At 40.7% G+C, this 26489-nt stretch overlaps 1 protein-coding gene across 1 annotated transcript; it reads left to right on the top strand.

Moving 5' to 3' along the window:
* Nucleotides 1-59: 59 nt before the first annotated feature.
* LOC307258317 (homeobox protein engrailed-1-B-like) lies at nucleotides 60-3302 on the top strand (the record flags this gene model as incomplete). Its single annotated transcript, XM_080037822.1, has 2 exons — nucleotides 60-486; nucleotides 2983-3302. The coding sequence occupies 2 exons, from the start codon at nucleotides 60-62 to the stop codon at nucleotides 3300-3302; spliced, it is 747 nt and encodes a 248-aa protein (XP_079893948.1).
* Between the last annotated feature and the right edge of the window lie 23187 nt (nucleotides 3303-26489).

The raw sequence follows: 26489 nt of genomic DNA, 5'->3' as shown, positions 1-26489 counted from the left end.
TGGCCCACTAAGTGGAGGTGGTTGAGAGAACACAACACACGTTCTTCAGAGAAGCAGCGATGGAGGAGCCGCGGGATGTGAACAGCACGGATAGCAGTGAAGGAGAGAGCGTCTCACCGGCCCCCAGTCTGCCCTCGCCGCCCCTCCTGCCGCTTCAGGCCGCCCAACAGGCGCACAGAACCACCAACTTCTTCATCGACAACATCCTCCGGCCGGACTTCGGCTGTCGGAAGGAGCATGTTCAGCAGGCGGTGAGCAGGCCGAGTCTTCCCGGCTCTCCAGACAGCAGCGCGTCCTCCGCCTCTCCGCCCCGCTCCGCGCCCTCACAGAGCGCCTCTGCCGCCACAGGCTGCACCGGGAGCGGCGGGGTGAAGGCGGAGGAGCGCAGCGGTGGCGCGGCCACTGGAGCGGCTACATCGGACAAACAGCCGCTCCTCTGGCCCGCATGGGTCTACTGCACGCGCTACTCGGACAGGCCCTCATCTGGTAAGGCAATAGTTTCACGAAGAAAAACAACCGCTCCGCCTTACACTCTACACACTTGTATTAACTTGTAAGATGTATTTATTACACACGTTTTTATCTTTTTTTGACAGAAAAACATCAAGACGCATTTGTGTGTAGAAATGTTAATTCAACAAATCCGGATTTTTTAAGAACGTAAAGCATAAGGAAAATAATGTTTTTAAGAGCGCAGTCTGATAGGTGAGGGTTATAGCTCATATATCGTTCTAACCTCGATTACAAATGTAGTCCACTTTAATTCTACCATCAGATAACGGCATGACATTTTAAAGAAAAGGTATAAAACAATATTCGATAATATTATCATGTCGACTCTTTCAAAATGCCGTTTCTGTCCAGCTCTGAGCTCTGGTGTTTTGCACTGTATTCGATCCATTGGTTAGGAGTTATTTCACAAGCCAACGAGGCTTTAAATAGGCCTAAACTAAACAAATAAATAAAAATGACTTTTATTATTTCAATTCAATTTAGTTTATTTAAGAAAGGGACAGGGCACATTAATAAAACACATGATCATACATGGGTTAAAAATGCCAGAATCAGCCAAAAGGCTATTTTTCATCTGTAGTCCCCCGGCATCGATGTTAAACAAAGGCTTTCTAAAGTACTAATAAAGGAGACTTTTTACTTTGATTTGACGATGATCTGATTGGACCAGACCGAGACATTGACGCGTTTCAACAAGGACCCAACCAAACATCTGTAACACATGGTTCTTAATGAAAGATTAAGAACGATACAATAGCATGTGTAGAACTGAGCTGAGTTAAAAACTCATTTTACCCACCCGCCTTTGCTGTGCATGCTATTCTTTTCTTACTGCGACCGTGTATTTGCGAGAATGATATAGACCATACGTTATTTGAGGTTATTATTATAAATATTATTAAAATATAATTGTAGTTTATTATTGATATTATGTGTTATATTTTTCAAAGAGACGAGAAATACATGTAATACATAGAGAGCCGTTTTTCACCAAACGCATGCAGGTGCGGGTTGAGTTTCCTTTAGGTGAATTAATTCACTCTTTAAGAAACAGGACGTCTTGTCCATTTGCATAAGCAGCGTTGATCCTGTATAGGATTAGGATAGTTCAGGCCTTTTGCAGGTGTAAGACACATGTTATTATTTTCTATAATGTCATTTCCGTCCTGTGCTCGCTGCGTCTGTCTGAGCCGCTGTCAGTAAAGCATGACCGAATCAAACACAATGAAATGCTTGAATAATAGCCTCCGATTCAGGAGACATTTTGAATGAATTAGCCGTCTGTTTGATTTGGCTCTGACTTAAGCCCAAATTACTTTTCAATTCACCAAAATATAATACTACATACATTCACACATTCATGTGTTTGGTATCATAGGCCTACTGTGTGTGTAGAATGTAGAATGTATTGATGTTACCTATAACGAGCTGCTTTTACTACATGATCTAATATGGGATTATGTTTGGACTAAGGGCCTACATCTGCTGTATTTTTTTTAGGAGGTTTGTTAATTTGTTCAATCAGTAACCCAAAATACATTTGATATCCTAAGAATAAATACTTATTATTATTATTATTATTATTATTATTATTATTATTATTATTATTATTATTATTATTATTATTATTATTATTATTATTATTATTATTATTATTATTGTTGTTATTATTATAAAAAGTTCTGAATGTGTGTGTGGGGTTTGCACCTGCGTGTTCAATATTATAAAACAGTGGGCTATTTGGATTTACGTGACTACACCAGCGCAGTGTGTGCGTGCGTGCGTGCGTGCGTGCGTGTGTGTGTGTGTGTGTGTGTGTGTGTGTGTGTGTGTGTGTGTGTGTGTGTGTGTGTGTGTGTGTGTGTCAGAGCAGGCTGTAGTCACAACGAGGCCGAGTTAACGAGTGAGTGTGTTACGGGCTGGCTGCATCATCACCGGAACACTGGATATGATCATTATACTTTGGGCCTTTGTTGACTTTAATTCATCTGTAATTCAAAAGACAACCAAACATTGTAATGTTATGACTATAAGAAATATTATGACAGTGTAACTGCATACGGCTGACCAGGATGTTAGAGTTTAGGTTTCAACTAGCCTACTATTATTATTGCAATAAATAAATGATCATCACAACGATTCTCACAATCCAAATGACTAATAATAATAATAATAATAATAATAATAATAATAATAATAATAATAATAATAATAATAATAATAATAATAATAATAATAATAATAATAATAATAATAATAATAATACTCTTTGTCGCGTCTACATGAAGAGTGTGTGGGAGAAAATTATACACAATAGGCTATACACACACACACACACACACCCACATAGACCTACTTGTTTGTGTGTTTTCGATCTATTCATTTATTATAAATGATTATATATGAATATTATTGTTGAGGCGCTGAATATTCATATTTCCGCTGTCCTGTCTTTTGCCCTTACTGCAGGCCCAAGGACACGGAAACTGAAAAAGTCGAAAAGTGGCAAAGAGGACAAGCGGCCGCGCACGGCCTTCACCGCGGAGCAGCTCCAGAGGCTGAAGACGGAGTTCCAGGTCAACCGGTACATCACGGAGCAGCGACGCCAGAGCCTGGCCACCGAGCTCGGCCTCAACGAGTCTCAGATCAAGATCTGGTTCCAGAACAAGCGCGCCAAGATCAAGAAGGCGAGCGGCTTCAAGAACGGCCTGGCGCTGCAGCTGATGGCGCAGGGACTGTATAACCATTCCACCACCACCATCCAGGAGGACAAGGAGGACAGCGACTAGCCGTACCGGACCGGACTGGACCGCGTTCACATTGTAAATATATCATATCTATTTAATAGAGCAGAGGGTCTCCACAGCAGGCACACTGCAGACTGGAGGACCGACCTGACACGCTAAACCAAAGATATCATGGGAAAACAGCCTGGACTAAGACAAAGACAAAGCGACATCCCATTCAGCTCAATGCTGCGTCCTGAGCTCAGCGACATGGACGACTCAGCTCCTGTTGCTGAGCCCCCAACACACACACACACACACACACACACACACACACACACACACACACACACACACACACACACACACACACACACACACACACACACACAGCCGCAAGTGGCTTCATAGGACTTATTTTATTGAATTGTTTTCTGGACCAACTTTCTAAGACCTGTAATAATCCAATAATATATTTTACACTTGTTAAAGTGCCAAAAGGAAAGAAATGAGCGATGATACAGAGGATAACCACGAGAAGAAATCCCTTCAGGAATATTATCACTAACTATAGTCAGCTCCAGTGTGTAGACCAAGGTCATGTCTGCTATGTCTTTTTTTAAATGTTAGAAACTTTAAATATTTGAACATGTTAAAAGACCTTATGTTCTACAATTACCAAATATGTAATGTCAGCTGTATAGCCTACAGTATATTCAAAGACAATTATTTCAATTATAATGTTTTGCCAATAATTAAGTAAATAAAACACTGTCCTCTCCTCCAGGAATCTCACTCCGGATAAAAATAAATAAATATTAATATTAATATTAATATTAATATTAGGATACATCTGTATTTTTGGGGTGCGATGGATAGAGGATTAACTTTGAATCATGACCTCAGTATTTCTCAGATACACTAAGTCGCCATAGTTAGCACTATGAATTTAAAGTGACTATGGTGTGAATGCCATCATTCTAAGTTAATATAATAAGACATGGGACATTAATACACACAGGTTGTGGACATCCATCAGAAGGCGATAGCAGCGTTTCAAGTCTTCACACTAATTGGAAATATTCGTCATATTCTTATTATTTCATATTGGAGTGGTGACGTGATAGACCTCGTGGCCTGCAGGGTTTGTACTGTTAAGAGACTATTTTATAATGTTCCTCCATTGACACTGTGCTGTTTGTATAGAGGCTCCAATTAAAGGATTCAACGCAGAAGGCCTGGACTGTATATACACCAAACCTCTGCTTTGGCCTTTACAAACACAGCGAACAATGATCGATGTCAGCTGTCCCCGGAAGAAGAGCGCAGAAATATACCATGTACATTAAACCATGTTTCCAAATAAACACTTTTATATTGGAAAAAGAAAAAAACACACTGACCTATTTTTTTCTGGTGAATGACGCCGAATATGTAATTAATAAACGGAGGCTTGTGTATGTTTGGAGGGGGGTCGCAGCTCATTGGTTCAAGTGAGTGGGACATCTGAATCCATATTCATAGCTGAATGGTAGGAGGCGAGACGCGCCGCCGCTATCAGCGCTGTTCAAAGCGTTGCAGAGCATGAAATTGCCTCTTCGTCTCTGCGTGCGCTCATTTCAGCAGACAGTCAGTCCACTGTGTGTGTTAGTCACACTTTCACAATCTCATCCCCACAATCATGTCAAATATTCAGCATACTAAACAGTGTATAGTAAAACCTTACAATCACATAGCCTACAAATATGTAGGCCTACACAAACATCGGTGATTCCTTTTGACTATAGCCTAAAAATAACAATCAAAATATATCATTCAACGAATGAAACAACAATGTCTTTAATGGCACTAAACAGTCCTGACAAATCATGATTCAAAAACAGTTTTTAAACGCATTCGGCTTATGAATGAGAAGATTATGAAAATGCCCACCGGACCTAGGCCTATTCATTCAGCATTTGTTTTGTTATTTGTTCTAAATGTACAAGAAAAACGTATTCTCCATTTTACCTAGGGGACAAAACCCCTTTGAAAAACAGACATGGAGCGTTGTAAAAGGTTGTTCACCAGAAATGATATCCAGGACCTTCCAGGATCCCTACCTGGGTGGACAACCTGGTCAACTAGCTGCTGGAAAGCTACAGCGGGCCGATAGAGCAAATCAGAACCACTGCTTAAGTGAATGGGGATGGGCTAATGGGGAATTTTTTGAACTTATAGATATCATTATGAAACTTTGCAAGTTGATTACTGACATTAAAACAACAACTTTTTGTATTACAGTATTTTCCAAAAAGTTTGAATAAATATGAAAAATTATCAATATCTTACTAATGATGCCACATTTGCATATCTGCAAAGCCCCAAAATCTAGATGTTGGACAAAAGCAAAGTCAATTTGTTTTTAAATTTTGAAAACAAAACAAGTGTCCAACTGCCTGAAGCCTTTCCTAATCACAGTTCAAATTTGATCAATAACCCATAGAAAATGAATTTTTGACACTGTTTTTTCCAAGGGAATGTCTAGCCGTTTCCTAAAATACCAGCTGGACACTTTTGGTCCATGGCACATGAAATGTAACTGTGTAAAAAATATATTTTCTATGGGTTATTGATCAAATTTGAACTGTGATTAGGAAAGGCTTCAGGCAGTTGGACACTTGTTTTGTTTTCAAAATTTAAAAACAAATTGACTTTGCTTTTGTCCAACATCTAGATTTTGGGGCTTTGCAGATATGCAAATGTACGCATCATTAGTAAGATATTGATGACTTTTCATATTTATTTAAACATTTTGGAAAATACTTTAATACAAAAAGTTTTTGTTTTAATGTCAGTAATCAACTGGCAAAGTTTCATAATGATATCTAAAAGTTCAATAAATTCCCCATTAGCCCATCCCCATTCACCCCCATTCACTTAAACAGTGGTTCTGATTTGCTATGTCGGCCCGCTGTAGCTTTCCAGCAGCTTGTTGACAAGGTTGTCCACACAGGTTGTGATCGTGGAAGGTCCTAGATGTCATTTTTGGTGAACAACCTTTTACAACGCTCCATGTCCATAAAATCACTTTGCCCCCTGGGTATTTAGAATAGTGAAGGATCTGATGTTTCATCCACATTGTGTAGGCTATTACACATTTAAATAGTTATTTAAAGATGATCTCGTTTGTTAGTCGTCTTCTTTCTATGCCTGTGCTGTGTGTGTGTGTGTGTGTGTGTGTGTGTGTGTGTGTGTGTGTGTGTGTGTGTGTGTGTGTGTGTGAATGTGTGTGTGTGTGTGTGTGTGTGTGTGTGTGAGTGTGTGTGTGAATGTGTGTGTGACTCTGTGTGTGACTCTGTGTGTGTGTGTGTGTGTGTGTGAATGTGTGTGTGACTGTGTGTGTGTGTTTACAAAATATCTCGAAATGAAACCAATGCAGCAGTTTTGTTCGGTTTTCTCCGCTGTTTCCATTGCTCTGTTCTTGACACGAGGCCTTTACTAGAGCGGATCATTATTTACTGAGAGAGGGAGAGAGAGAGAGAAAGAGAAAGAGAGAGAGGGGGAGGGGGAGAGTGAGAGAAAGAGAGAGAGGGAGAGAGAGAGCGAGCGAGGGGGGAGAGAGATATGAATGGATGTGATTTAAATAAGTAAAAGATAAGTGGAGCAGAGCTAATTTTCTATGAGAAGTGAATGAATCTTAAGTCCAAATACATGGAATTGTATTTACTTCCAAAGTGATGATGACGAGATTCTTGTATGAGCAAACCTTGTTTATTTTACACATTGAAACAAAATATAGATAGATAGATAGATAGATAGATAGATAGATAGATAGATAGATAGATAGATAGATAGATAGATAGATAGATAGATAGATAGATAGATAGATAGATAGATAGATAGATAGATAGATAGATAGATAGATAGATAGATAGATAGATAGGATATAGAACACATGAAGCTTCTAAGCAGCATAGTGTGTCTCTGAAGGTAATCTTGCGGCTGCTGACACAGTAATTATTGTGGGCCTTCAGCCCTGTGTGAGCCTCTCCCTGATGGAAGCAGCTAGTTCCTGCAGTCTGCAGCTCATCTGTCATACCTGAGCCTGCAGAGGAAGAGGAGGACTGGAGCCTGTCCAAACAAGGTGTCCTCCCTCTGAAGGAAAAGACAGAGAAGAGAGGGAAACAGTAGGCTCACATCAATTTGTCAAATTCAAAGGTAAATGTTGTGACAGGCGGACTGGATGTCTGCCTGTACCTGCTGCTGCTGGCCTCAGATCTGCAGGCAGACAAGGGGAGGAGCACGCTATAGGCCGGCCCTCTACAATTAGCCAATGCAAACACATGACTTACTTTATTCATTATGGCATGAGACAAGCGTAGTGTGGGCATGTGTCAAAACACTGAGTCTGATACATATCTCAAAACAATTAGACAAATTATGATTTACCTGACACTTTCCCAGGATATATATATATATATATATATATATATATGGAACTAACAGAAAATATGTTTGAAGTACAACTTCTCTATTTGTTTTTACTCACCAAATAACATAAAACCAAGCCCAGGTTTGGGATGAACAAGCATTATGATTTAATATTCATTGTCTATGGGGGATTTGTTGTTTGTTGGAAAGTCACGTCGGACTCAATGCAAGCTGACACTGGGGGCTCTAAAACACACTCACAGAGTTTCAAGCCTCTATCTATAACCCTTCTATTTTTAGGAACTTAAACATACCTGAATTCATTACAATGGGTGATGTTTCTTAATGTAAGGAGCCACAAACAAGCCAAGAGTCAATTGAAATCATTCTAATAATCCTGCTCTGGTCTCTAGTGTTGTTTAGTTTAAAATTTAATGGCACGATGTATTGTTATTCAGAAGTTAATCCTATATCCATTTGTAAGGTTGTGTTGTAAGTTTCACCTGATATCACATATTGAAACATACAATAATGAACCAAAAATATAGATTATTCAATGTTTTAAAGCACTATAGTTGGAGGTAGTCTTTGTACTTGCCTGAAAAAAGCAATAAAAAAAATATATATACAAACACACACACACAAACACACACACACACACACACACACACACACACACACACACATGGGCAGATGGGGAATATAAAATACACAAAAACACAAGCAAAGACTTTCCATGCATACAGGCCTACATGTGTTGACAACACACACACAGTAGTGGCTCACATGCTGTCCTCTGTCTAGCATCCTATCAACAGTAAGCTGTGAGGGCCAGTAGGGACGGTGTGCCGCAAATGGCCGCCGTTGTTTTATCATGGGTGAGTTACAAAAGTGTCATTGAAATGTAGAGGCCTCCCACACTGCTGTGTTTGAGTTGTGTGTGTGTGTGTGTGTGTGTGTGTGTGTGTGTGTGTGTGTGTGTGTGTGTGTGTGTGTGTGTGTGTGTGTGTGTGTGTGTGTGTGCATTATGCAGATGTTTGTGATCAAAGCAGCTGGTAAAGCTGAGATGTTGAGTTGTTTGCATATTGGACTGCTCCATTGTGTTGAATGAGTGTTAGTTAGGTTAGTCGTGCCCACTGTGTTAGGTGTGTGGTCATGCTGCCTTCTGTGTGCTGACAGGAGGGAGACATTAGTCGGTCTGGGCTTTAGTAGAGACTAGAGAGTGTAAGTGATAGTGTAAAAGCTTCTTCAGAGGCTTGACTAGTACATCTACAGAAACACCTGACCACAAGCAGCTTGATGATCCAGATGGGGCTCAGTCTATCAGTGTGCTGAGAGCCACACTGGGATAGTAAAGCTCACCTCCCCTCAGCCTCCATTTCCTCCAGACCAAGCCAACAGGATGAGCTCAGCATCCCCCGCTGAGCAGACGCCATTTTGATTGAAGCCAGCAGGTAGGTGAGCACCGTCTGCTGAGCGGCTTGTCATTGGCTGTGTGGATGCTGTCACATGTCTGCAGTGGGGCCCTATAGCAAATGATTGAACAGAAGGTAACACTTTACAAAAAGGTACAAAAAAAAGAGTAGTTACTGTACAAAAAAAGGTTGTTTTTTTTAACAGTAACTACTCTTTCTTTCTTTAACAGTAACTACTCTTTCTTTCTTTAAAAAGAAAGAGTAGTTTAAACTACTCTGTTTTGTGTACCTTATTGTAAAGTGTTACCAAACAGAAGCTGAGAGGATATGTTGATAGGCGTGGATGAATGTTAAAAGCAGAACTTCATTCAGTTACAAGCTTTCTTTCGCGTTTCTTAAAATGTTGAGAAAAATCTTGTATTGTTCATCGTTTATATAGGTTGCCATAAAACAAAAACCTATTGTATCTATAATTGTTAGTGTCCATGATAAAGAGATAAGTCTGTTTATAGTTACAGGGTTAGGGTTAGGGTTTCTACAATCTTTAATTACAGCGGACTCCATATTCAGTACATCACCACCTCTAAAGATCCCTCCCACTTCAATCTGCGTGACAGCCAGAATACCCAAACACAGCCGTATTTTATTTGTTTTTCCGAGCAGCGCAGTAAAACTGTCTCTCTGCTCCTCTGAGCGTCCAGCATTAAAGGTTAAAGAAGTGATAAAAGTGACAGCGCTGGCGTTTCCCCAAATCATCTGTTTGCAATCGCTTCAACCAAAGATTGTCAAACAAAATGGCAGCAGTACTTATGTGTGTCTGAAGCAAAATGTTTTTTGCACAGTACAATACACAGCTTTGACAGCGGGTATTCATTGGGCACTATATTTTCATAGGATAACAGAGATGAAAATGCTGGTAAAATTATATGAGAAAATCTGCTTCTTATTATATCAAAGCCCTGCTTTTAATAAAAACAACATATTTTCTTTGCTCCCTCTTGGGCCACATGCAAAGTCAACAATGTCAAAATCAATTCCTAAATACTTATAATCATTTATTATTGCAATTCTGGTTACAATAATATGCTCTAGAAATGAGACAAAAAGCTTAGAATTTACTCTTTAACAGAAAAATTATTATTTCAAACAATTATATTAATCAAAAGCAAATCTATATTTCTAAATGGACACAAGTAATGAATGCAATAAATGAAATGATTTAATATATAGGGGAGAACGGGGTAATGTGAGACACTTTTTACATTTGTTCCTCTCTAAGGAAGCTAAAATGATTTATCAGTCAAATGTACACATTTCCCATTAATTCAGGATGTTTCCTAGAAATGGGCATTAGCAGAATTTATTCATGACAAAGGGCAGTGAAAATACCCCAGCTGTGGGGTAAACTGAGACAGACCAGAGAAATCAAGGGGGTAAACTGATCCACTTACTTTTTCCACTCTGAAACTACCATAACAACACATGTTGTAAAAGTTAGAATCCTGACAGCTAGATTGAAAACCAAATATTCCAAAACTAATGTCGGACTAGTAACAGAATCATGGGGTTTGGTCAATTAAGCAAAACATTTTCTAAACACTTGAAAGTAACTCTGATCAAATACAACAAATAATTAATATTCAATAATAAACATTCAAATGACAGATAGAACCAGTTAGATTAATACACAGTCTGGGGGTCAGAACACAGGACCCTTAGAGCCAGCTAGTGTCAGGGCATCAGAGCAAAGAACAATCAGAACCAGCTAGAACAGCCTGGGACTCAGAACACAGGATTGGACCCAGCTATCATTTTCCATCTTTTGAGTCTTTGATTAATATTTTTCTGCATTTGTTTTATTGGGATCATTCATTGAATAAAGACATATATCTTAGAGTCTATTGATGTTAAAGGTCACTCTCCTGTCCCCCACATACGTAAGTGCCAAACCATGCCCTTGCTGACACCCCTTCAACCATCAACCCCCACCTCCAGCCCACATTGTCTTTTATCTTATTCAAGCTAGTCTCCTTGCTACCTCAAATATACTGGATTCATAAGAAGAAGAGGGCACAGACACTGTCTCACTTTACCCCACAGCATTTGTCTCACTTTACCCCACTATCACACTTTGAGAAAAAACTACCTCTCTCAGAAAATCAGGCTAATCTTTAGTTATCATCATCACATGGTTTCAAATGTTGGTAGTTCATCAACATGTATGATAGAGGTTTTTCTACCTGAATCAATTTGCTTTGGCACAACGATCGATTAAGTTGACAGCAAGAAAATTTAATTTTACATGCAAAAAATAAATGTTTCTGAAAAAAACATGCTTACAACATCACCATGAGGTCCTCTCTTACATGGCCAAGGGGAAATGGGAGGGGCTTGAAAACATATATCTCACATGACCAAAAATGTGTTCCATTGCCTAGATACAGGGGGTGTCTCACATTACCCAAATGGCTCACATTCCCCCGTTCTCCCCTAGTTACAATTCGATTCAATTACAATTGAATGTTGCATATGAATAAGTTCTGAAAGAAGAACCTTTAGTCATCCTGTTGAGTTGTTTTGGCTCTTGAAATTGCTTCTCCTAAGCCTTAGCTTAAAAAATGCAGTGGAAATGTTCCAAAACACAGTAGGGGAGTGCACAAAACATGACTAATATAAAATTTGGTCCAGACGCTTTTTGGTAGAAATGTTGTCTCTACTTTCAAAAAACATTAGGAAATTAGACTGAATGAAGACTTTGAACCACATATGATGATTCATGGGATGTATACTAATAAAAGAGGAAGCATCACAAAACATTTATCAAACAAACCATTAAGTAAATATAAAAACAATAATTACAAACTACTTTTACACTATGTATATATGCACTATTTACAAGCTAAGTGGTAGCTGGGGAGCTTCTGGGTCTTGCTTCTCACGTTGTTTTCTAAGCCTGTAAGGGACTGACAGTATCACAAGAACATTCCCTGGAAACAGGAGAGCCTCTAGTTTGAGATGATGTTTTCATTTTTTGTTTCAGTCATATCTTCAGGGAGGTATTAATAAAGATATGCACGCACATAAACAAAATGTCTCTGTACATGTTATAATCCACCTTTAATAATCATTACATGTGTCTGAGGTTGTCTCCTGGTTTTGTAATACAATGTTTAATAAAATACACAATGGTGAATAAAACCTTTTTTATTTGAATTGTGAATATTAATCACTGGTAAAATTAAAATTCACAACATATAGCTCTGGAAAAAATAAGACCAAAGAGACCACTCCAAATATTCAGTGTTTCTCGTTTGACTATTTATAGGCATATGTTTGAGTAAAATAAACGTTTTGGTTTTGCTCTTTAAACTACTGACAACATTTCTAACAAATTCCGAATGAAAAAATTTACATTAAGAACATTTCCATTAAGTAATGTAAAGATGAAAATTTAAGAAAAATCCAGACTGGTCTCTTAATTTTTTCCATAGCTGTATATCAAGAGTGGGATGGTAAACAAATCAATGTCAAGAACGTGGAGAGATGTACAGCAGTATTAGATGTATAAATGAATTACATTGAACTTGCTTGAAGAATCTAGCCTCGTGCCTCAAATCCAATACGATTCAATCCAACATGGACACAAATCCAACAACTTGTCATTTTGTTTAATTTTTTTTTGCAATCTGACTTTTTAAATTATATTTCCAAAGCTCAATGTTGATCATTCAAGAGCACCAAAACATCGTGATTAGTGATTTATAATTCTTACATATTTTCACATTAAAATGGATCAAATGACATGCACTCAAAGTGACATAACAGAGACAAATGGTCAACTGTGCAGTTCAGAGTTCTAACAGCGTTCAGCTCATTGTTTAAGAGCAGTAACTCTATTTAGGTTCACTCTCATCACTAGTGTCCGCCAACTGCTTCACTTCAATCTTATGCTAAGGTTTGGTGTTGATGTTTTTAATGAGCATGATAGTAACGTACTCACACACACACACACACACACACACACACACACACACACACACACACACACACACACACACACACACACACACACACACACACACACACAGTGCTTTGGAGAGGTGGAGTGGCTGTGCTCACCCCATGTGTTCCTCTGAGAGTTCGAGTTACAACTGGGAGGCATTTTGGGAATGGAGTTGAGCACAGACCGTGGCTAACAGCTTTAACACCAGCAATCGTCATGTGTGGTCCCTATGGAATTCTTTGTGTGTGTGTGTGTAAGAGAGAAATGCATGGGCTGTGTGCCTGAACCTGTACCTGTCTATTTCATTGAGGGAGTTTAGGTGAACAAGTATGTCGGTGCTGTACAGTGAGTACTGATAGCCACAAATAAGATTAACATCAACATTTGCATAAAGTAACTCCAATACAGCAACAGCAGCTGTACTGCTTGTGTTATCAGTTGAAATGCAGTGAAAAGCAGAGCTCCAAAGTCACTGAGGTTTATGTCTCATGGTCAGTGCTATTCAACAGGAACAGTGTAGATAGGTCAAAGGTTTCACTGCTGCTCATATGCATGACATGATGTCATTGGCAATATGTTTGGACTCCAATGCATACTGGCAGGCGTGAAGGAGTGTGTGTGTGTGTGTGTGTGTGTGTTTGTCTGTGTGTGTGTGTGTGTGTGTGTGTAGTAGAGTTAGCAAAGCAAATGGTCTAGGTCAAGGTTATTGTTCTTTTCATTAAAATTAGTAATGACAAGTTAAGCAATACAATGATCCATGTTTTATTGATTATAACATAGCATATTTAATCGTGATTAAACGCATTAATGTAATAGTTAACTCGCCATTAATAGCACTTTTATATCTATTCATGTCCCTTGATTTCTTTTTGTCCCATTATTTTTTTCACGTGCAAATAGCCCACAATGTAGATCCCCCCACCCCTAGAACAGCATAAACCAAACTATAAAACAACATAGGCTATATAAAACAAATTAGTATTAAGTATTAAGGCTAAATTAAACTGTTTGTTGTAGGCCTAAATGTTTTGGGAGTCTTTCATCCACGGCTTATTTCAGACTGTGTGGAGTGGACACACTATACGCCTGTGTGCCGGTGGTTAATGGCGCTGCTGCAGCCGAGCGACAGTCACTCTTTGTAGTGAAAATGAAAGTGAAAATGAATGACTGCCGGCTGCCACTAACACAGTTAGTTTGTACACAGTGTTCCAAGTCGTCCTATTGTAAATGAGAGGCTGTTTTTTGTTCTTTCACAGCGTAGTCCCAGAATCACACACGGAAGACCCAGTGAAGGAAGCGCTGCGGGGCCAGGAAATGCTAAGTTCCAGTTTCTACTTCAAATAAAAGTCAAAATTGACATGCCGTTTGCCGTTTTGCCAGTTAAATGGTTTTAATGTGAAGTTAAACTGTAGGAAGTGTTCAGTTTGAATGAACAGTAACTTACTGTAACTGCGAGCTACATGTATAGTGTGTGGTGTTGTAGTGTTTCTAACATTACTAGTTGTTGCAACAGCATGTGAACAAACTACAACGTTTTGCAATTTTTTGAAACACTTTAGCATATCAGGGGAAATGATTTGGGGTTGATACCTTGCAGTTGGAAATGGATGCCTTTAACCATATTCACCAGAGTAATATGAATCTGTCTATTTACATTGATGAATAAAACTGGTTCTGCTTGTAAATACCCACTTCTTATAAACACAACAGTATTCCCAAATTCCAAGACAGGCTTTTTGCTTTATATTTGTACTTTTAAACAACATGTTTTCTACAACTTGACAAAGGTCATCCAGAACCACTGAATACATTACACAACTTAAAAGTACAGTTTAACTCAATATGGAATATAGGAGTGAAACATAGTTTGTGAAATATTTTCTGATATGGCTACACTCCTCACAAACCCTGTGTGTGAAAAAGACAGGCACTGTCCTTAAAGAGAAGCTAGATTAGAACTTGCTGTAATATCTTTGAGGAAAGTTTGCCTTAATTAACTGGGCAGTGTGTGTAATCAACTGAGGCCGATGTCGGAAAATAAAAACTGCTAATTACTAATAATTAATTTATAGCTGCGTTGCAACGTGTCACAGAGGCACAAACTAGCTACAGGCCCTGTCACAATTAATGAGATGAATTAGATGGACCAACCATGATGTATGACTTGCAATTTGCTTTAACACTATATTTATGAGAGAAGATGCTTCAAAAATTCCAGTCCAGGCAAGCTTGGATTCAGGTCAGGTTCATTCAGAACTGAGCAGCATAGGCTTCTATATGGGCCATTCTGCTGTGGGCGGAGAGTGAGGAATACATAAAATTGTGGATACAAATTCTCACTCATCGCTCATCCACAAGCAATTGTGTCTATGCTTTTAGAGAGGCTGAATGGCCTTCTTTGTTGGATCCCAATTCATCATCTGCTCGGTTCCAGCATGAGGGGAAATGTGCTGCTTTTCCAGGGGACCCTCCAGAGCGCAGTGCACAGCTGCTGTATTAGCTGGCCCAGACACTGACTGATTCACTTACTGCAGGTGCATTCTCCAGCCTGCACACGCTCCCATAGAACAGCACTGTCTCTCCATCACTAGCATGCCTGAGAGCTTCTTCAAAGTCTGTAGCACTAGGTTAGTTTACATGTGCACATTGTCGCTAATAGATGTAGAATGGGATACATGGGAATCTCAAAGGCTTTGATGTGCAGTTGTATAATGATCATGTTTTTGTGGTTTGTGATACTGTATGCACCTCGTACTGTTTGTGAGGAAGCATGTGTACTCCCTGTGTGTGCTGTGTGGATGATATTATTTGTCCCAGCCTTTGCCTGCTAAGTCCTAGTCTTCCTAGTCTGGATATTACCAGCCCTTAAACGCTCTCTCATTGTCTCACCATCCATACTTCTTCCCAGAGCTGAACTTTGGAGACTGCGGCATGTGCACCTCAAAGGTTTCTAGTCCCTCTTAGTGGTTGACTTGGAGCAGATGGGAATCATTACACAGTTGCAAGAAACAGATTTGCTTTCAGCTCTCCTTTTGGTGTGGAGGCGAGAGAGAGTGGAGAGAGAGGTCAGTCATGCAAACAGAGAAAGGCGCTTGGCCAATCAGAGCACTGAGCTCTGTGGAGCCACCCTATTGGTGGAGGCATCATGATGGAGTGTGCACATGATAAGGTGTGTGTAGTGTTAGTGGAGCATTGACCCTGCAGCCTCTGTGTGGTCTCTTTACACCTTACATCTGGATTGGATAAGACACTTCTCACACACAAATACAAGCTAAAAATACCACCATGCTCCTTCTAGGAACACACACTTGGTCCTTCTTACAGACAACTATTACCAGTATTTAATATTAAAGGGAGAGTTCAGTATTTGAAGTGGGGTTGTATGAGGTACTTAGGCATAGTTAGTGTGTGACCTTATGGAGATGGCGTTTAGCAGAAGTCAGCATTGTACTGCTGCGGAGGGGGCCAGCCGAAAAACACTTTTTCCCCATATATATAAATTCTTACCTAAAAAATAATGTAGGATTATTTCATTGCTGGTTTGCTGACTGATACACTGCACTGGCGCGAGTTGCCGTAATAATACGTGGGCGAACTATGCTTGAAAAAGGAGCTTATATAAACGCATATCAGTCCGCAAATCAGCAGTGAAAAAATCCTCAATTTAGTTTACAGAACTGATGTTTATGTTTTAGATAGGTTTTTATATATGTGGCGGAAAAAAAACAGTTTTTCTTCTGGCGACCTCTGCAACAGTACAATGATGATTTTGCTTACTGCCATCTCTATTGGTAACAGGCTAACTATGCATAAGTAACTCATACAACCACTCTTCAAAATTATTGGACTATCTCTTTAAGGTCATGATCAGAAGATTTGCCATTTTGTCGAAGGTTAACTTTGCAGTTTTATATCACATTGGGATGTATGATGGTAGAAGTTCAGTCATATTTGTTGGTATTTAATATGCTACTTTATAGCACACTACAGTAAGCTACAGTAAGCTACTTGCTGTATCTATATCAGTTTCAGGTGGTTAGTAAGTGGTGAAGCAGCATTACCTGTATACATAAAGCTCTAGGATGAGGCCTTGACTGTGAGCTAACTAGATATGTAGTCCATCTCCTGGACTAAAGGCAGGCATATGTTTGAAAAGAACTGATACCTTCAACTTCTCAAGGCAAAAAGTTGTTTTCCCAAAGGCCACACTGGAAGGCTAGGGGAAATAATTTTTAATATAGAGATGGGGAAGACATGATTAAATGAATTAGCATTGTACATTTTCAGACAGTTACTCTACAAATAAGTTGTCACTGTTGCACTGTTTGGCTGTACGCAGGGTTTTAAAAATATCTCAATCCAAAAAGTGAGCTTGCATAGGAGAGTTCAGGGGGATGCTGCCCTGGGGAGAAACAGTATCTTCCTGACCTATGTGCATTTGAAGATGTTGGAAGAAGAAATACTGGATAACAATCATTTTCAAAGCTTGTCAGTCCGCCTCCTTTCTGTGTGTCATGTCCGCTGGTCTCTCTGTCCCCAATATCTCATTCTTTCAGTTGATGTCTGTCTCTGTCCTCTCTCTATTCACTGTCTGTCTCTCACTCCTCTCTTCTAACAAAGCGTAATACAAAATAATTGAGTTAAATAAATGTACAGATTCTTCATTTCATTGTTGTATGAGTTAGCATAGTTTTGGATTTGAACTATAGAAATGTATCTAAAAGAGAACAAAAACACAAGGAAAAAGTGTGTTGACAATAATGTATTTATACGATGATACTATATGATTACACAATAATAATGCTCTAGGTGTTTGAAAAACACAACAAAAACGACAAAAAAGGATCGCCTCTAGAGTGCAGGGTCGGAGGTTCGATTCCCCGCCTACCCGCCACATGTCGAAGTGTCCCTGGGCAAGACACTGAACCCCAAATTGCTCCTGATGGTTCAGAAAGCGCCTTGCATGGCAGCTTGGAAGCGCATTGTGAAGCGCTTTGTGACCCTAGTCTGTGAAGGGCGCTCTATAAATAAAGCTTACTTACTTACTACTTACTAAAGCTATCCCTCCCACTACTAGACATGTGACCAGTTTGCTGCTCGCTAACCATTAGCCACTTGTCTGTGCTGTAATAGGTCTAGGAGTTGAGAGCGTCTTAGGGCCTGTGTCCACCTGGGCACAACTGGAGCTACATGTGCAAAACTCCAACAACACTATGCACTGCATGTGGACCAAACACTAGCTTGTTTTTCATTGAAAACAATTTTCAAAACTCTACACACTTATCTCATGGCTTAACCACAACCTGCACAACACTGTGGATTTCCAGCACTTTGTTCAAATGCTAACACACTGCTGTCACAACTGTAAACCACACATTCAAAACAGAATGGATTTCAGCCTGGTGCATTTCAAACACTGTGGATTGCAATTTCAATCGAAACACTAAGAAGGTGTATTGTTTCAAACTTGATAGTGAACATATACTGTATAAAGTATATAGGGAAATGGACCAAGGAAGACAGGTTGTTGGAGGGAGAAGAGTGGCAGCTAGACTGTGGATGTGTGGAGGAAGATCTAGAAGACAAAGAGCTGTAATTTCTGATGAAATACAGTAAGGGCAACACTGTGGTCTCTCATTAGCCCCTTTTACACAGAGATTGTGGCATATTGACGGAACAACATCACTCCAAAATGCCGGCTTTGCTTCTGTGTTATTTACACAGAACCAAGCAACGCCGGCCTGCTGGCGCATCAGTAGCTCCTTTTACACAGCGTTACGGAATGAAAGAGGTGCTTGTAAACAGCGTAAGGTGTGACGTAAACATTTAGCGCCGCGCCGGTCAGCTGCTTTACAACAACAACACTGGCAGGTGAATTGAGAGCAGAAGTGCTGGAGCTTGCAGTAAGAGGGCCGTATTTTACTGTCCCCACGATGTGCCAGTTGATCTCGCTACGCGCTGAGTCCAACATCACTGGGACTGTTAACCAAACTGACAAAATCAATCCGCTTCACCTCTTCACGTCTTGAGTTGTGTTAGCAAAACAGTAGCTCTGTGGCTAACAGCTGAGCCGGAGCCTTCAGTCAGCTGAAGCAGACGGGGCGAGCAGACTATTCCCCCGTTACTAGGTCGTATCCTTGGCCGTTCCTATTTACTGGCGTACTACTGGCCGCAGCTTGACATAGTAACCGGTGCTACTGAGTGAGTTCCGACCGTGTAGCGACTGTGGCTCAGTTGGTAGAGCATGTTGGCCGATGATCAAAGGGTTGGAGGTTCGATTCCCGCCCTGCCACCTGTGTCATAGTTGTTGTGTCCTTGGGCAAGACACTTAACCCACCTTGCCTCGAGTGAATGTCGATAGTTAGCCTGCTGTCATTGTATGAATGTGTGTGAGATTGGTAACATGGGAACAGGTCTCCCTTGCAAAAGAGTCTTCGGTCTCAATGGGATATACCTGTATAAATAAAGGTTAAAAAAAAAAAACAAAAAAAAACAACAACAACATGTTGCTTCAATGAATTGCTTTATTTTTTGTAGTAGCCTAATAAGCAGGATAATGTATAGCGAACGGGTCACTTGCTAGATATAAAGACCGACAAGCTGAAGCAGGAGCCCGACGCGCAGCGGAGGGCTCTTGTTCAGCTTGACCCGTTCGCTATACCCGTTCGCTATACTTTATCCCTTACTTAGCCTAGCCTAGCTTTCCCATTGTACAACTTCTCCTGGGCAGAAATAGACTCATACACTCTGCAAAATGAAGCGCGGGGGTTTGGATTGAGCAACGGGCCTCATGATCAGATAGATTATACGCCGTTCCTTTTATTTGGTGATTTTTACGGGACATCAGGCCGCCGTGATTAATGTTAAACACACGTCCTTCAACTGCTAACATGGTCGCATGTTTTATGTTTAGAACGTAGGCTATGGAACGTCAAACGCCCCCCTGTTCCGCAACAACAAGCTGGAGCATTTAAACAGAGAGTCTTTTATTTTGGTTATTGTTATTTTACCTTCATTGTTTATCTACTGAATGCACTATGTACAGCACTTTGGACAGTGCAAACTGTCATAAATGTGCTTTTATAAATACATTTTACTTACTTACTTACTTATAACTCACCTAGGCCCTAGGGCACAAATCACCCCATCCCCAGAATTTTGGATAATAGGCATGATGCAGCAATTTAGGGCTGACATCGTGCTAACTATATAGACTCAAATTGTAGCATACCAAAGCACTAAAACATGTGTCAAATGTTTTCAAACGTGTCTATAATTGACACAATAATCAAAAAACCTTGATCATGGAAATTTTACTTTGAAAGGCAAAACACAGTTTTTTTTAGCTTAAATATGCTTATATCTTATTCCTTGTGTCTCCCTTCTTTACAGGATGAGTCAAATGGATGGCTCTTCTTAAATATGTGGTCACATTCCAATTTCTTCCACGGTTTTCTAGAAACAAGGGGTGGCACAACTTCCAAAATGCACAACTTAGGCCACTCTCCCCTACGGTAATTTACACCACTGGTGTGTTGTACAACTGTGGACATGAAAAGAACTAACCCTGCTAGCATTGCCTCTGATGCTTTTATAAAACCTCATACAAATGCAAAGTATAAAAGTTGACTTTCATAGGTGATGTTCTGTTAATTCTCTCAAGACAAATGTGTGTCACCCTGCCAGTTGCTGCCAGGTATATCAGCCGTATTATATCTGCCAGGAACATGTGGGCCATATGTGCTGCCATGCTGTTCACACCTGCTGAGAGCTCTCTATTCCCCCAGGGAAACCCAGGATATGTTGTGTCCTTGTGATTATTATTGGGCTTTTTCACATCACATCATTGTAATTTATTCTACATTTGCTATCCAACTGCACAGCCTGTGTTGGATTTACTGTGTGTCTCCACCAGAAAGACAGAAAGACCTCTACCTTAACAACCCAGCTCAACCTTCTGCTGCTTGTGGTCGTGGCAAAGGTCACAGAGATGGAATGAGTTTTAGACTTTAGAAGCAGGGCACGTCTGGCCCGGTCTAATGCGCCTTCAAGTCAGGGCTAATGGCCACCTACCTGTCTGCAGTGCACACACAATGCTCTCCTCTTCCTCACCTTCCACACACACACACACACACACACTACAGTATCTTCTTCTATCCTCTCACAAATGTATTATATCGACACACAGTGACTCGTACATGAATATGCACGCGCCAAAGCATAAGCAGTATAAATATATATATATACAGTAGTACAGAGTACAGATTCAAATGTAATACCCAAAATACAGACACACTTACATATGAACTGAAAATATTCACTCAGATACACATGCACGTACACAGTCCAACAAAAGCAGACAATGACAAAACACAAACTTATACACTCACCGGCCACTTTATAGGTATACCTTGCTAGTACCGGATTGGACCCTCTTCAGAACTGCCTTAATTCTCCGTGGCATACTTTCAACAAGGTGTTGGAAACATTCCTCAGAGGTTTTTATCCATATTGACATGACAGCATCACACAGTTGCTGCAGATCTGGCAGCTGCACATCCATGATATGAATCTCTGGTTCCACCACATCCCAAAGGGGCTCTATTCTACTGGGTTGAGATCTGCGGTACATGTGGTACTGATGCGAGGAAGTTTTGGACCACAATTAAGTCCATGGAAAACAAACTCTCTTCTCCAAGCTTACCTGCAGCCATGGTTTTTGATAAGGTTTTCATTACCGACAAGTGTTGCATGGTTTCTCTCTTTAATCAATACTTTGTAAACTCCACTCTAGCTTTCACTTCTGCTGACCCACCACTCACTTTGCCCTCCCCCTCCATCACCACTAGCTTTTCCTTTAAACCATTCTCATTTTCTGAGGTTCGGGATGAACTTTCCCGATTGGACCCAAATAAGTCTGCTGGCTTTGATGGGTTGGACCCAAAGTTTCTCAAAGCAGCCGCTCATCTTATTGCTGACCCAATCACAAGGTTATTCAACCTGTCCATTCATCTCTCCACATTCCCTTCTGATCAGCTTTGATATTTCCCCTCTTTAAGGGTGGCTTTAACTCCGACCCCAATTGCTACCGGCCTATTTCCATCTTGCCATGCTTGGCTAAAGTACTAAAAAAGCTGGTCCTCAAACAACTGGATTTTTTTCTTACCACCAATCACATTTTGTCTGATCTTCAATCTGGGTTTCGTTCTGGCCATGGATGCATCACAGCCACGCCTTGTCCTTGACGACATCATTACTGACTTGGACAACAAGCAGGTCTGTATTGCCAGCTTTATAGACCTAACCAAGGCATTTGATTCAGTTGATCACATGACCCTTTTGAGTAGGCTCTCTAGCATTGGTTTATCCCCCACCTGTTGCAACTGGTTTGCCAGCTACCTGACTAACCAAATCCAACAGGTCAAGACAGAGAATATCCTGTCAGAGCCACTAGCCATTACTAAAGGGGTGCCTCAGGGATCAATCTTGGGGCCTATGCTCTTTTCCATCTATATTAACGATGTGGCCAAGGCTGCAGGCAGCTCCCGGATCCACCTGTATGAATCTGGCCCTTCTCTCTGCTCCGCAGCCTCCACTCTTCAGGACAGTCTCACTTCTATTGAGCACTCTTTCCACAACCTCCACCTACGGCTCAATTCTAAAAAGACAAAATGCATACTTTTCGATCGGAAAAACAACACTTCCAGCCCCCCCAAGATCCTTTGCGCTGACAACTCCGAACTGGAGTTTGTCAAGTCCTATAAATACCTAGGGCTTTGGCTGGACTCTTCCCTTTCATCCTCCGTCCATATTAATAATATGCAGACTAAAGTGAAAGCCAGATTGGCCTTTCTCTTTGTAACAAAGCATCCTTCACACGCTCTGCTAAACTTGTAAAAATTACCATCCTGCCCATCCTTGCCTATGGTGATACAATCTATAAAATGGCTTCAAAAACAGCGCTACACAAACTGGACGTTCTTCACCATTCAGCTATCTGCTTTGCCACCAATGCTTCCTTTCATACACACCACTGTGAACTTTTCAAACTGGTGGAGTCGCCCTCCCTCCAAACCCGCCGACTCCGACATTGGCTCCAGTTTATTTATAAGACACTCCTGGGCAAGACCCCGTCTTACCTTTCCTCCCTTCTCCATCTCTCCAGAAGCACTTACCGCACAAGATCATCTGACCTTATCAAACTCACTAACCCACTCACCAGGACTACCTTCGGCCGAAACTCCTTTCATTTTGCAGCAGCTTTTGACTGGAACAACATTCAAGACACCCTCAAACTTACAGCGTTTACTTCACAGTCTGCCTTCAAGCAGAAACTTAACATCGTTTTAGTAGACCCCCCCTGCTCCTGTTGATTCCACTGTTTCTCACTTGCATACACCCTTCACACACAATATATCATTGACACATCTTAATTTTTGTTTATTTTCCATGCACATGCACATGCACATGCTCGCATGCATACATCCGTTTCATTTTTGTGTTGTTTCTTATTTATTACACCCTGTCAAGACCTCTACACCCGTCCCCTGACTAGTTTTTAGTGCATTTGTGTAGTCTAGTGGGGCCTCTTGGACCAGATCGATATTGTAAAGAAGAAACTGTTCTTAATGTTTTATCTGGAAAAAAAAATAAAAAATCTGGTGACTGTGCAGGCCATTGGAGTACAGTGAACTCATTGTCATGTTCAAGAAACCAGTTTGAGATGATTTGAGCTTTGTGACATGGTGCATTATCCTGCTGGAAGTAGCCATAAGAAGATGGGTACACTGTGGTCATAAAGGGATGGACATGGTCAGCAACAATACTCAGGTAGGCTGTGGCGTTTACACACTGCTCAATTGGTACTAAGGGGCCCAAAGTGTGCCAAGAAAATATCCCTCACACCATTACACCACCCCCACCAGCCTGAACTGTTGATACAAGGCAGGATGGATCCATGCTTTCATGTTGTTTACGCCAAATTCTGACCCTACCATCTGAATGTCGCAACTGAAATCGAGACTCATCAGACCAGGCAAGATTTTTCCAATCTTCAATTGTCCAATATTGGTGATCCTGTGAGAATTGTAGCCTCATTTTCCTGTTTTTAGCTGACAGGAGTGGCACCCGGTGGGGTCTTCTGTTGCTGTAGCCCATCTGATTCAAGGTCGGAGCTGTTTTGCATTCAGAGATGGTATTCTGCATACCCTGGTTGTAACGAGTGGTTATTTGAGTTACTGTTGCCTTTCTATCATCTCAAACCAGTCTGCCCATCCTCCACTGACCTCTGACTTCAACAAGGCATTTTAATCTACACAACTGCCGCTCACTGGATATTTTTTCTTTTTCGGACCATTCTCTGATGGTTGTACATGAAATCCCAGCAGTTCCTGAAATACTCAGACCGGCCCGTCTGGCACCATCAACCATGCCATGTTCAAAGTCACTTAAACCACGTTTCTTCCCCATTCTGTTGCTCAGTTTTAACTTCAATACGTTTTCCTGTCCAGGTCTACATGCCGAAATGCATTGAGTTGCTGCCATGTGATTGGCTGATTAGTTATATGTGTTAACAAGAAATTGAACCGATGTACCTAATAAAGTGGCCGGTGAGTGTACGAGAACTATAGGCTATCACCCTAGTTATTTTTCAAAGGATCATTTACAGTTTTTGCCTAATGCTTAAACCATAAAAGTGGTTGCTATGCAAAAAGCATCACAGACTCACACACATGAAAAATAAAAAATAAAGCTAATTGAATGCCAATCAGTGTGAGCCTTAGCCCTACAAATAGACTTCAGGTGAGCTCAGCTTCTTTGTGAGACAGTAAGAGTCAGGGGACGAGGACAAGAGAGAGCAGTAGGAGGACGAGGACAAAGAAGGCAACAGATGGAGACAGGGTCACTAGTGGACCATGTTATATATCATGTCCTAACAATATAGGAGGCTGGTCTGAGTCCAGCACAAATACACAATAGCTCCATAACAAGGACATTTAGATTGGATATCAGGAATATTTTCGCTGTTGCTTCTCTAAGGATGACATGATGATGATGTCATGCCACTTGATGTCGTTGAGGCGATGTGGCCAGACACAAACAAGAGGCGGTATCCATAATCCACCCAACCCCATTCCTTACTGTAATTGTTTCAGAGTTCATAGTGACACACTGAATTGCTTGTTGAACTGCAATCCTACCTATTTGTTGTGTTTTTATTTTTTTGGCCAAAACCATGAAATTGCAATATAAACTTTTTTTAAGAAGCTTTTCTATTTTTGTTTTCATGTGTCTAGATGAACTGTACTCGATAAATCTTTCAAAACATCTCTGCAAAAGATCCGAACCTTACAAATTCTATAAACAGGCGTGTTTTGCATATAGCTCATCCGTGTGCTGTTGCTGTTAGAAAGAGTAATTCGAATTCATTTTCCTTTATTTATCCTCGAAAGATCAATTGAGGGTTACCCTCTTTTACAATGACGTCGAGTCAATTACAGATACACAATATACAATGTAAATACACAACAAGCTTACAAAGAGACAACAATTAAAACATTTAGGTCAATTGAATGAAGCAGAACAATGGCCTAATTAAAACAGTTACAAGTGGAGTGGGGCTGATTCAAAATAATAAGTTTAAATTGGTTAACAGTTATAAAAGTATTTATTTTAATTTGATGTTGTAGGTTGTTCCAGGAGTCAGATGGCATTCCCAGACCTGCCACTAGGCGCTGGCAAATTAAATTAACTGCGCCTGTTGGTCTGGACACTCTCCATTGAAGCTTTATCAAAATGTCGAGAAATCCCGACTCACGTTTCAATTGGTTCTATCTAATATGGGCGCGCCAGAGCCCTTTATATGGTACTCTGGGGAGGACGTAACCCGATGACGACAGTGACGTGCATGCGACGTCTAAGCCGTGATAGTAAACATCAAAGATGGCTGCGGATGTGTTGTGTGAGTTTGAGACTGCTTTGGCCTCGACCCTTTATGATTTGGAAGACGGCACTCAAATCTTTCATAAGCAAGTAAGTGGAATGTTCTTTTTTGCCGACCGACCACGGCAAAAGTTTAATTTAGCAGTTTAACAGCTGTTCGCTAAACGAACGGGACTTAATATGCAGTGGCGCAAAAAGTGGGTATGCACTATATGCGGCGAATAGGGGTGCCGCACTAGAGGGGCGCCAAAGCGATCGGGGGAAAAATTATTTGGAGTCGGCATTTTTCTGTATTTAACAGCGTTTGTGTAAAGTATATGACCAATAACAGAGGCAATAGGCGCCCCCCGCTCCTTCGCCTCCTCCTCCCCACACTAAAGGCGCTCCAGTGCGCGGACCCTCGAGCACACGCTGGAGCGCGAGAACTTTCATTTGAATCGTGTTGTCATCTGGTGACAGGGACTTACAGATGGAGAG

This window comes from Ammodytes marinus (genome assembly GCF_949987685.1).
Source record: "Ammodytes marinus genome assembly, chromosome: 12".
Taxonomy (NCBI): Eukaryota; Metazoa; Chordata; class Actinopteri; order Uranoscopiformes; family Ammodytidae; genus Ammodytes; species Ammodytes marinus.
Note: the sequence above shows the minus strand (reverse complement) of the source record. Positions and strands in the feature narration are given on the sequence as shown.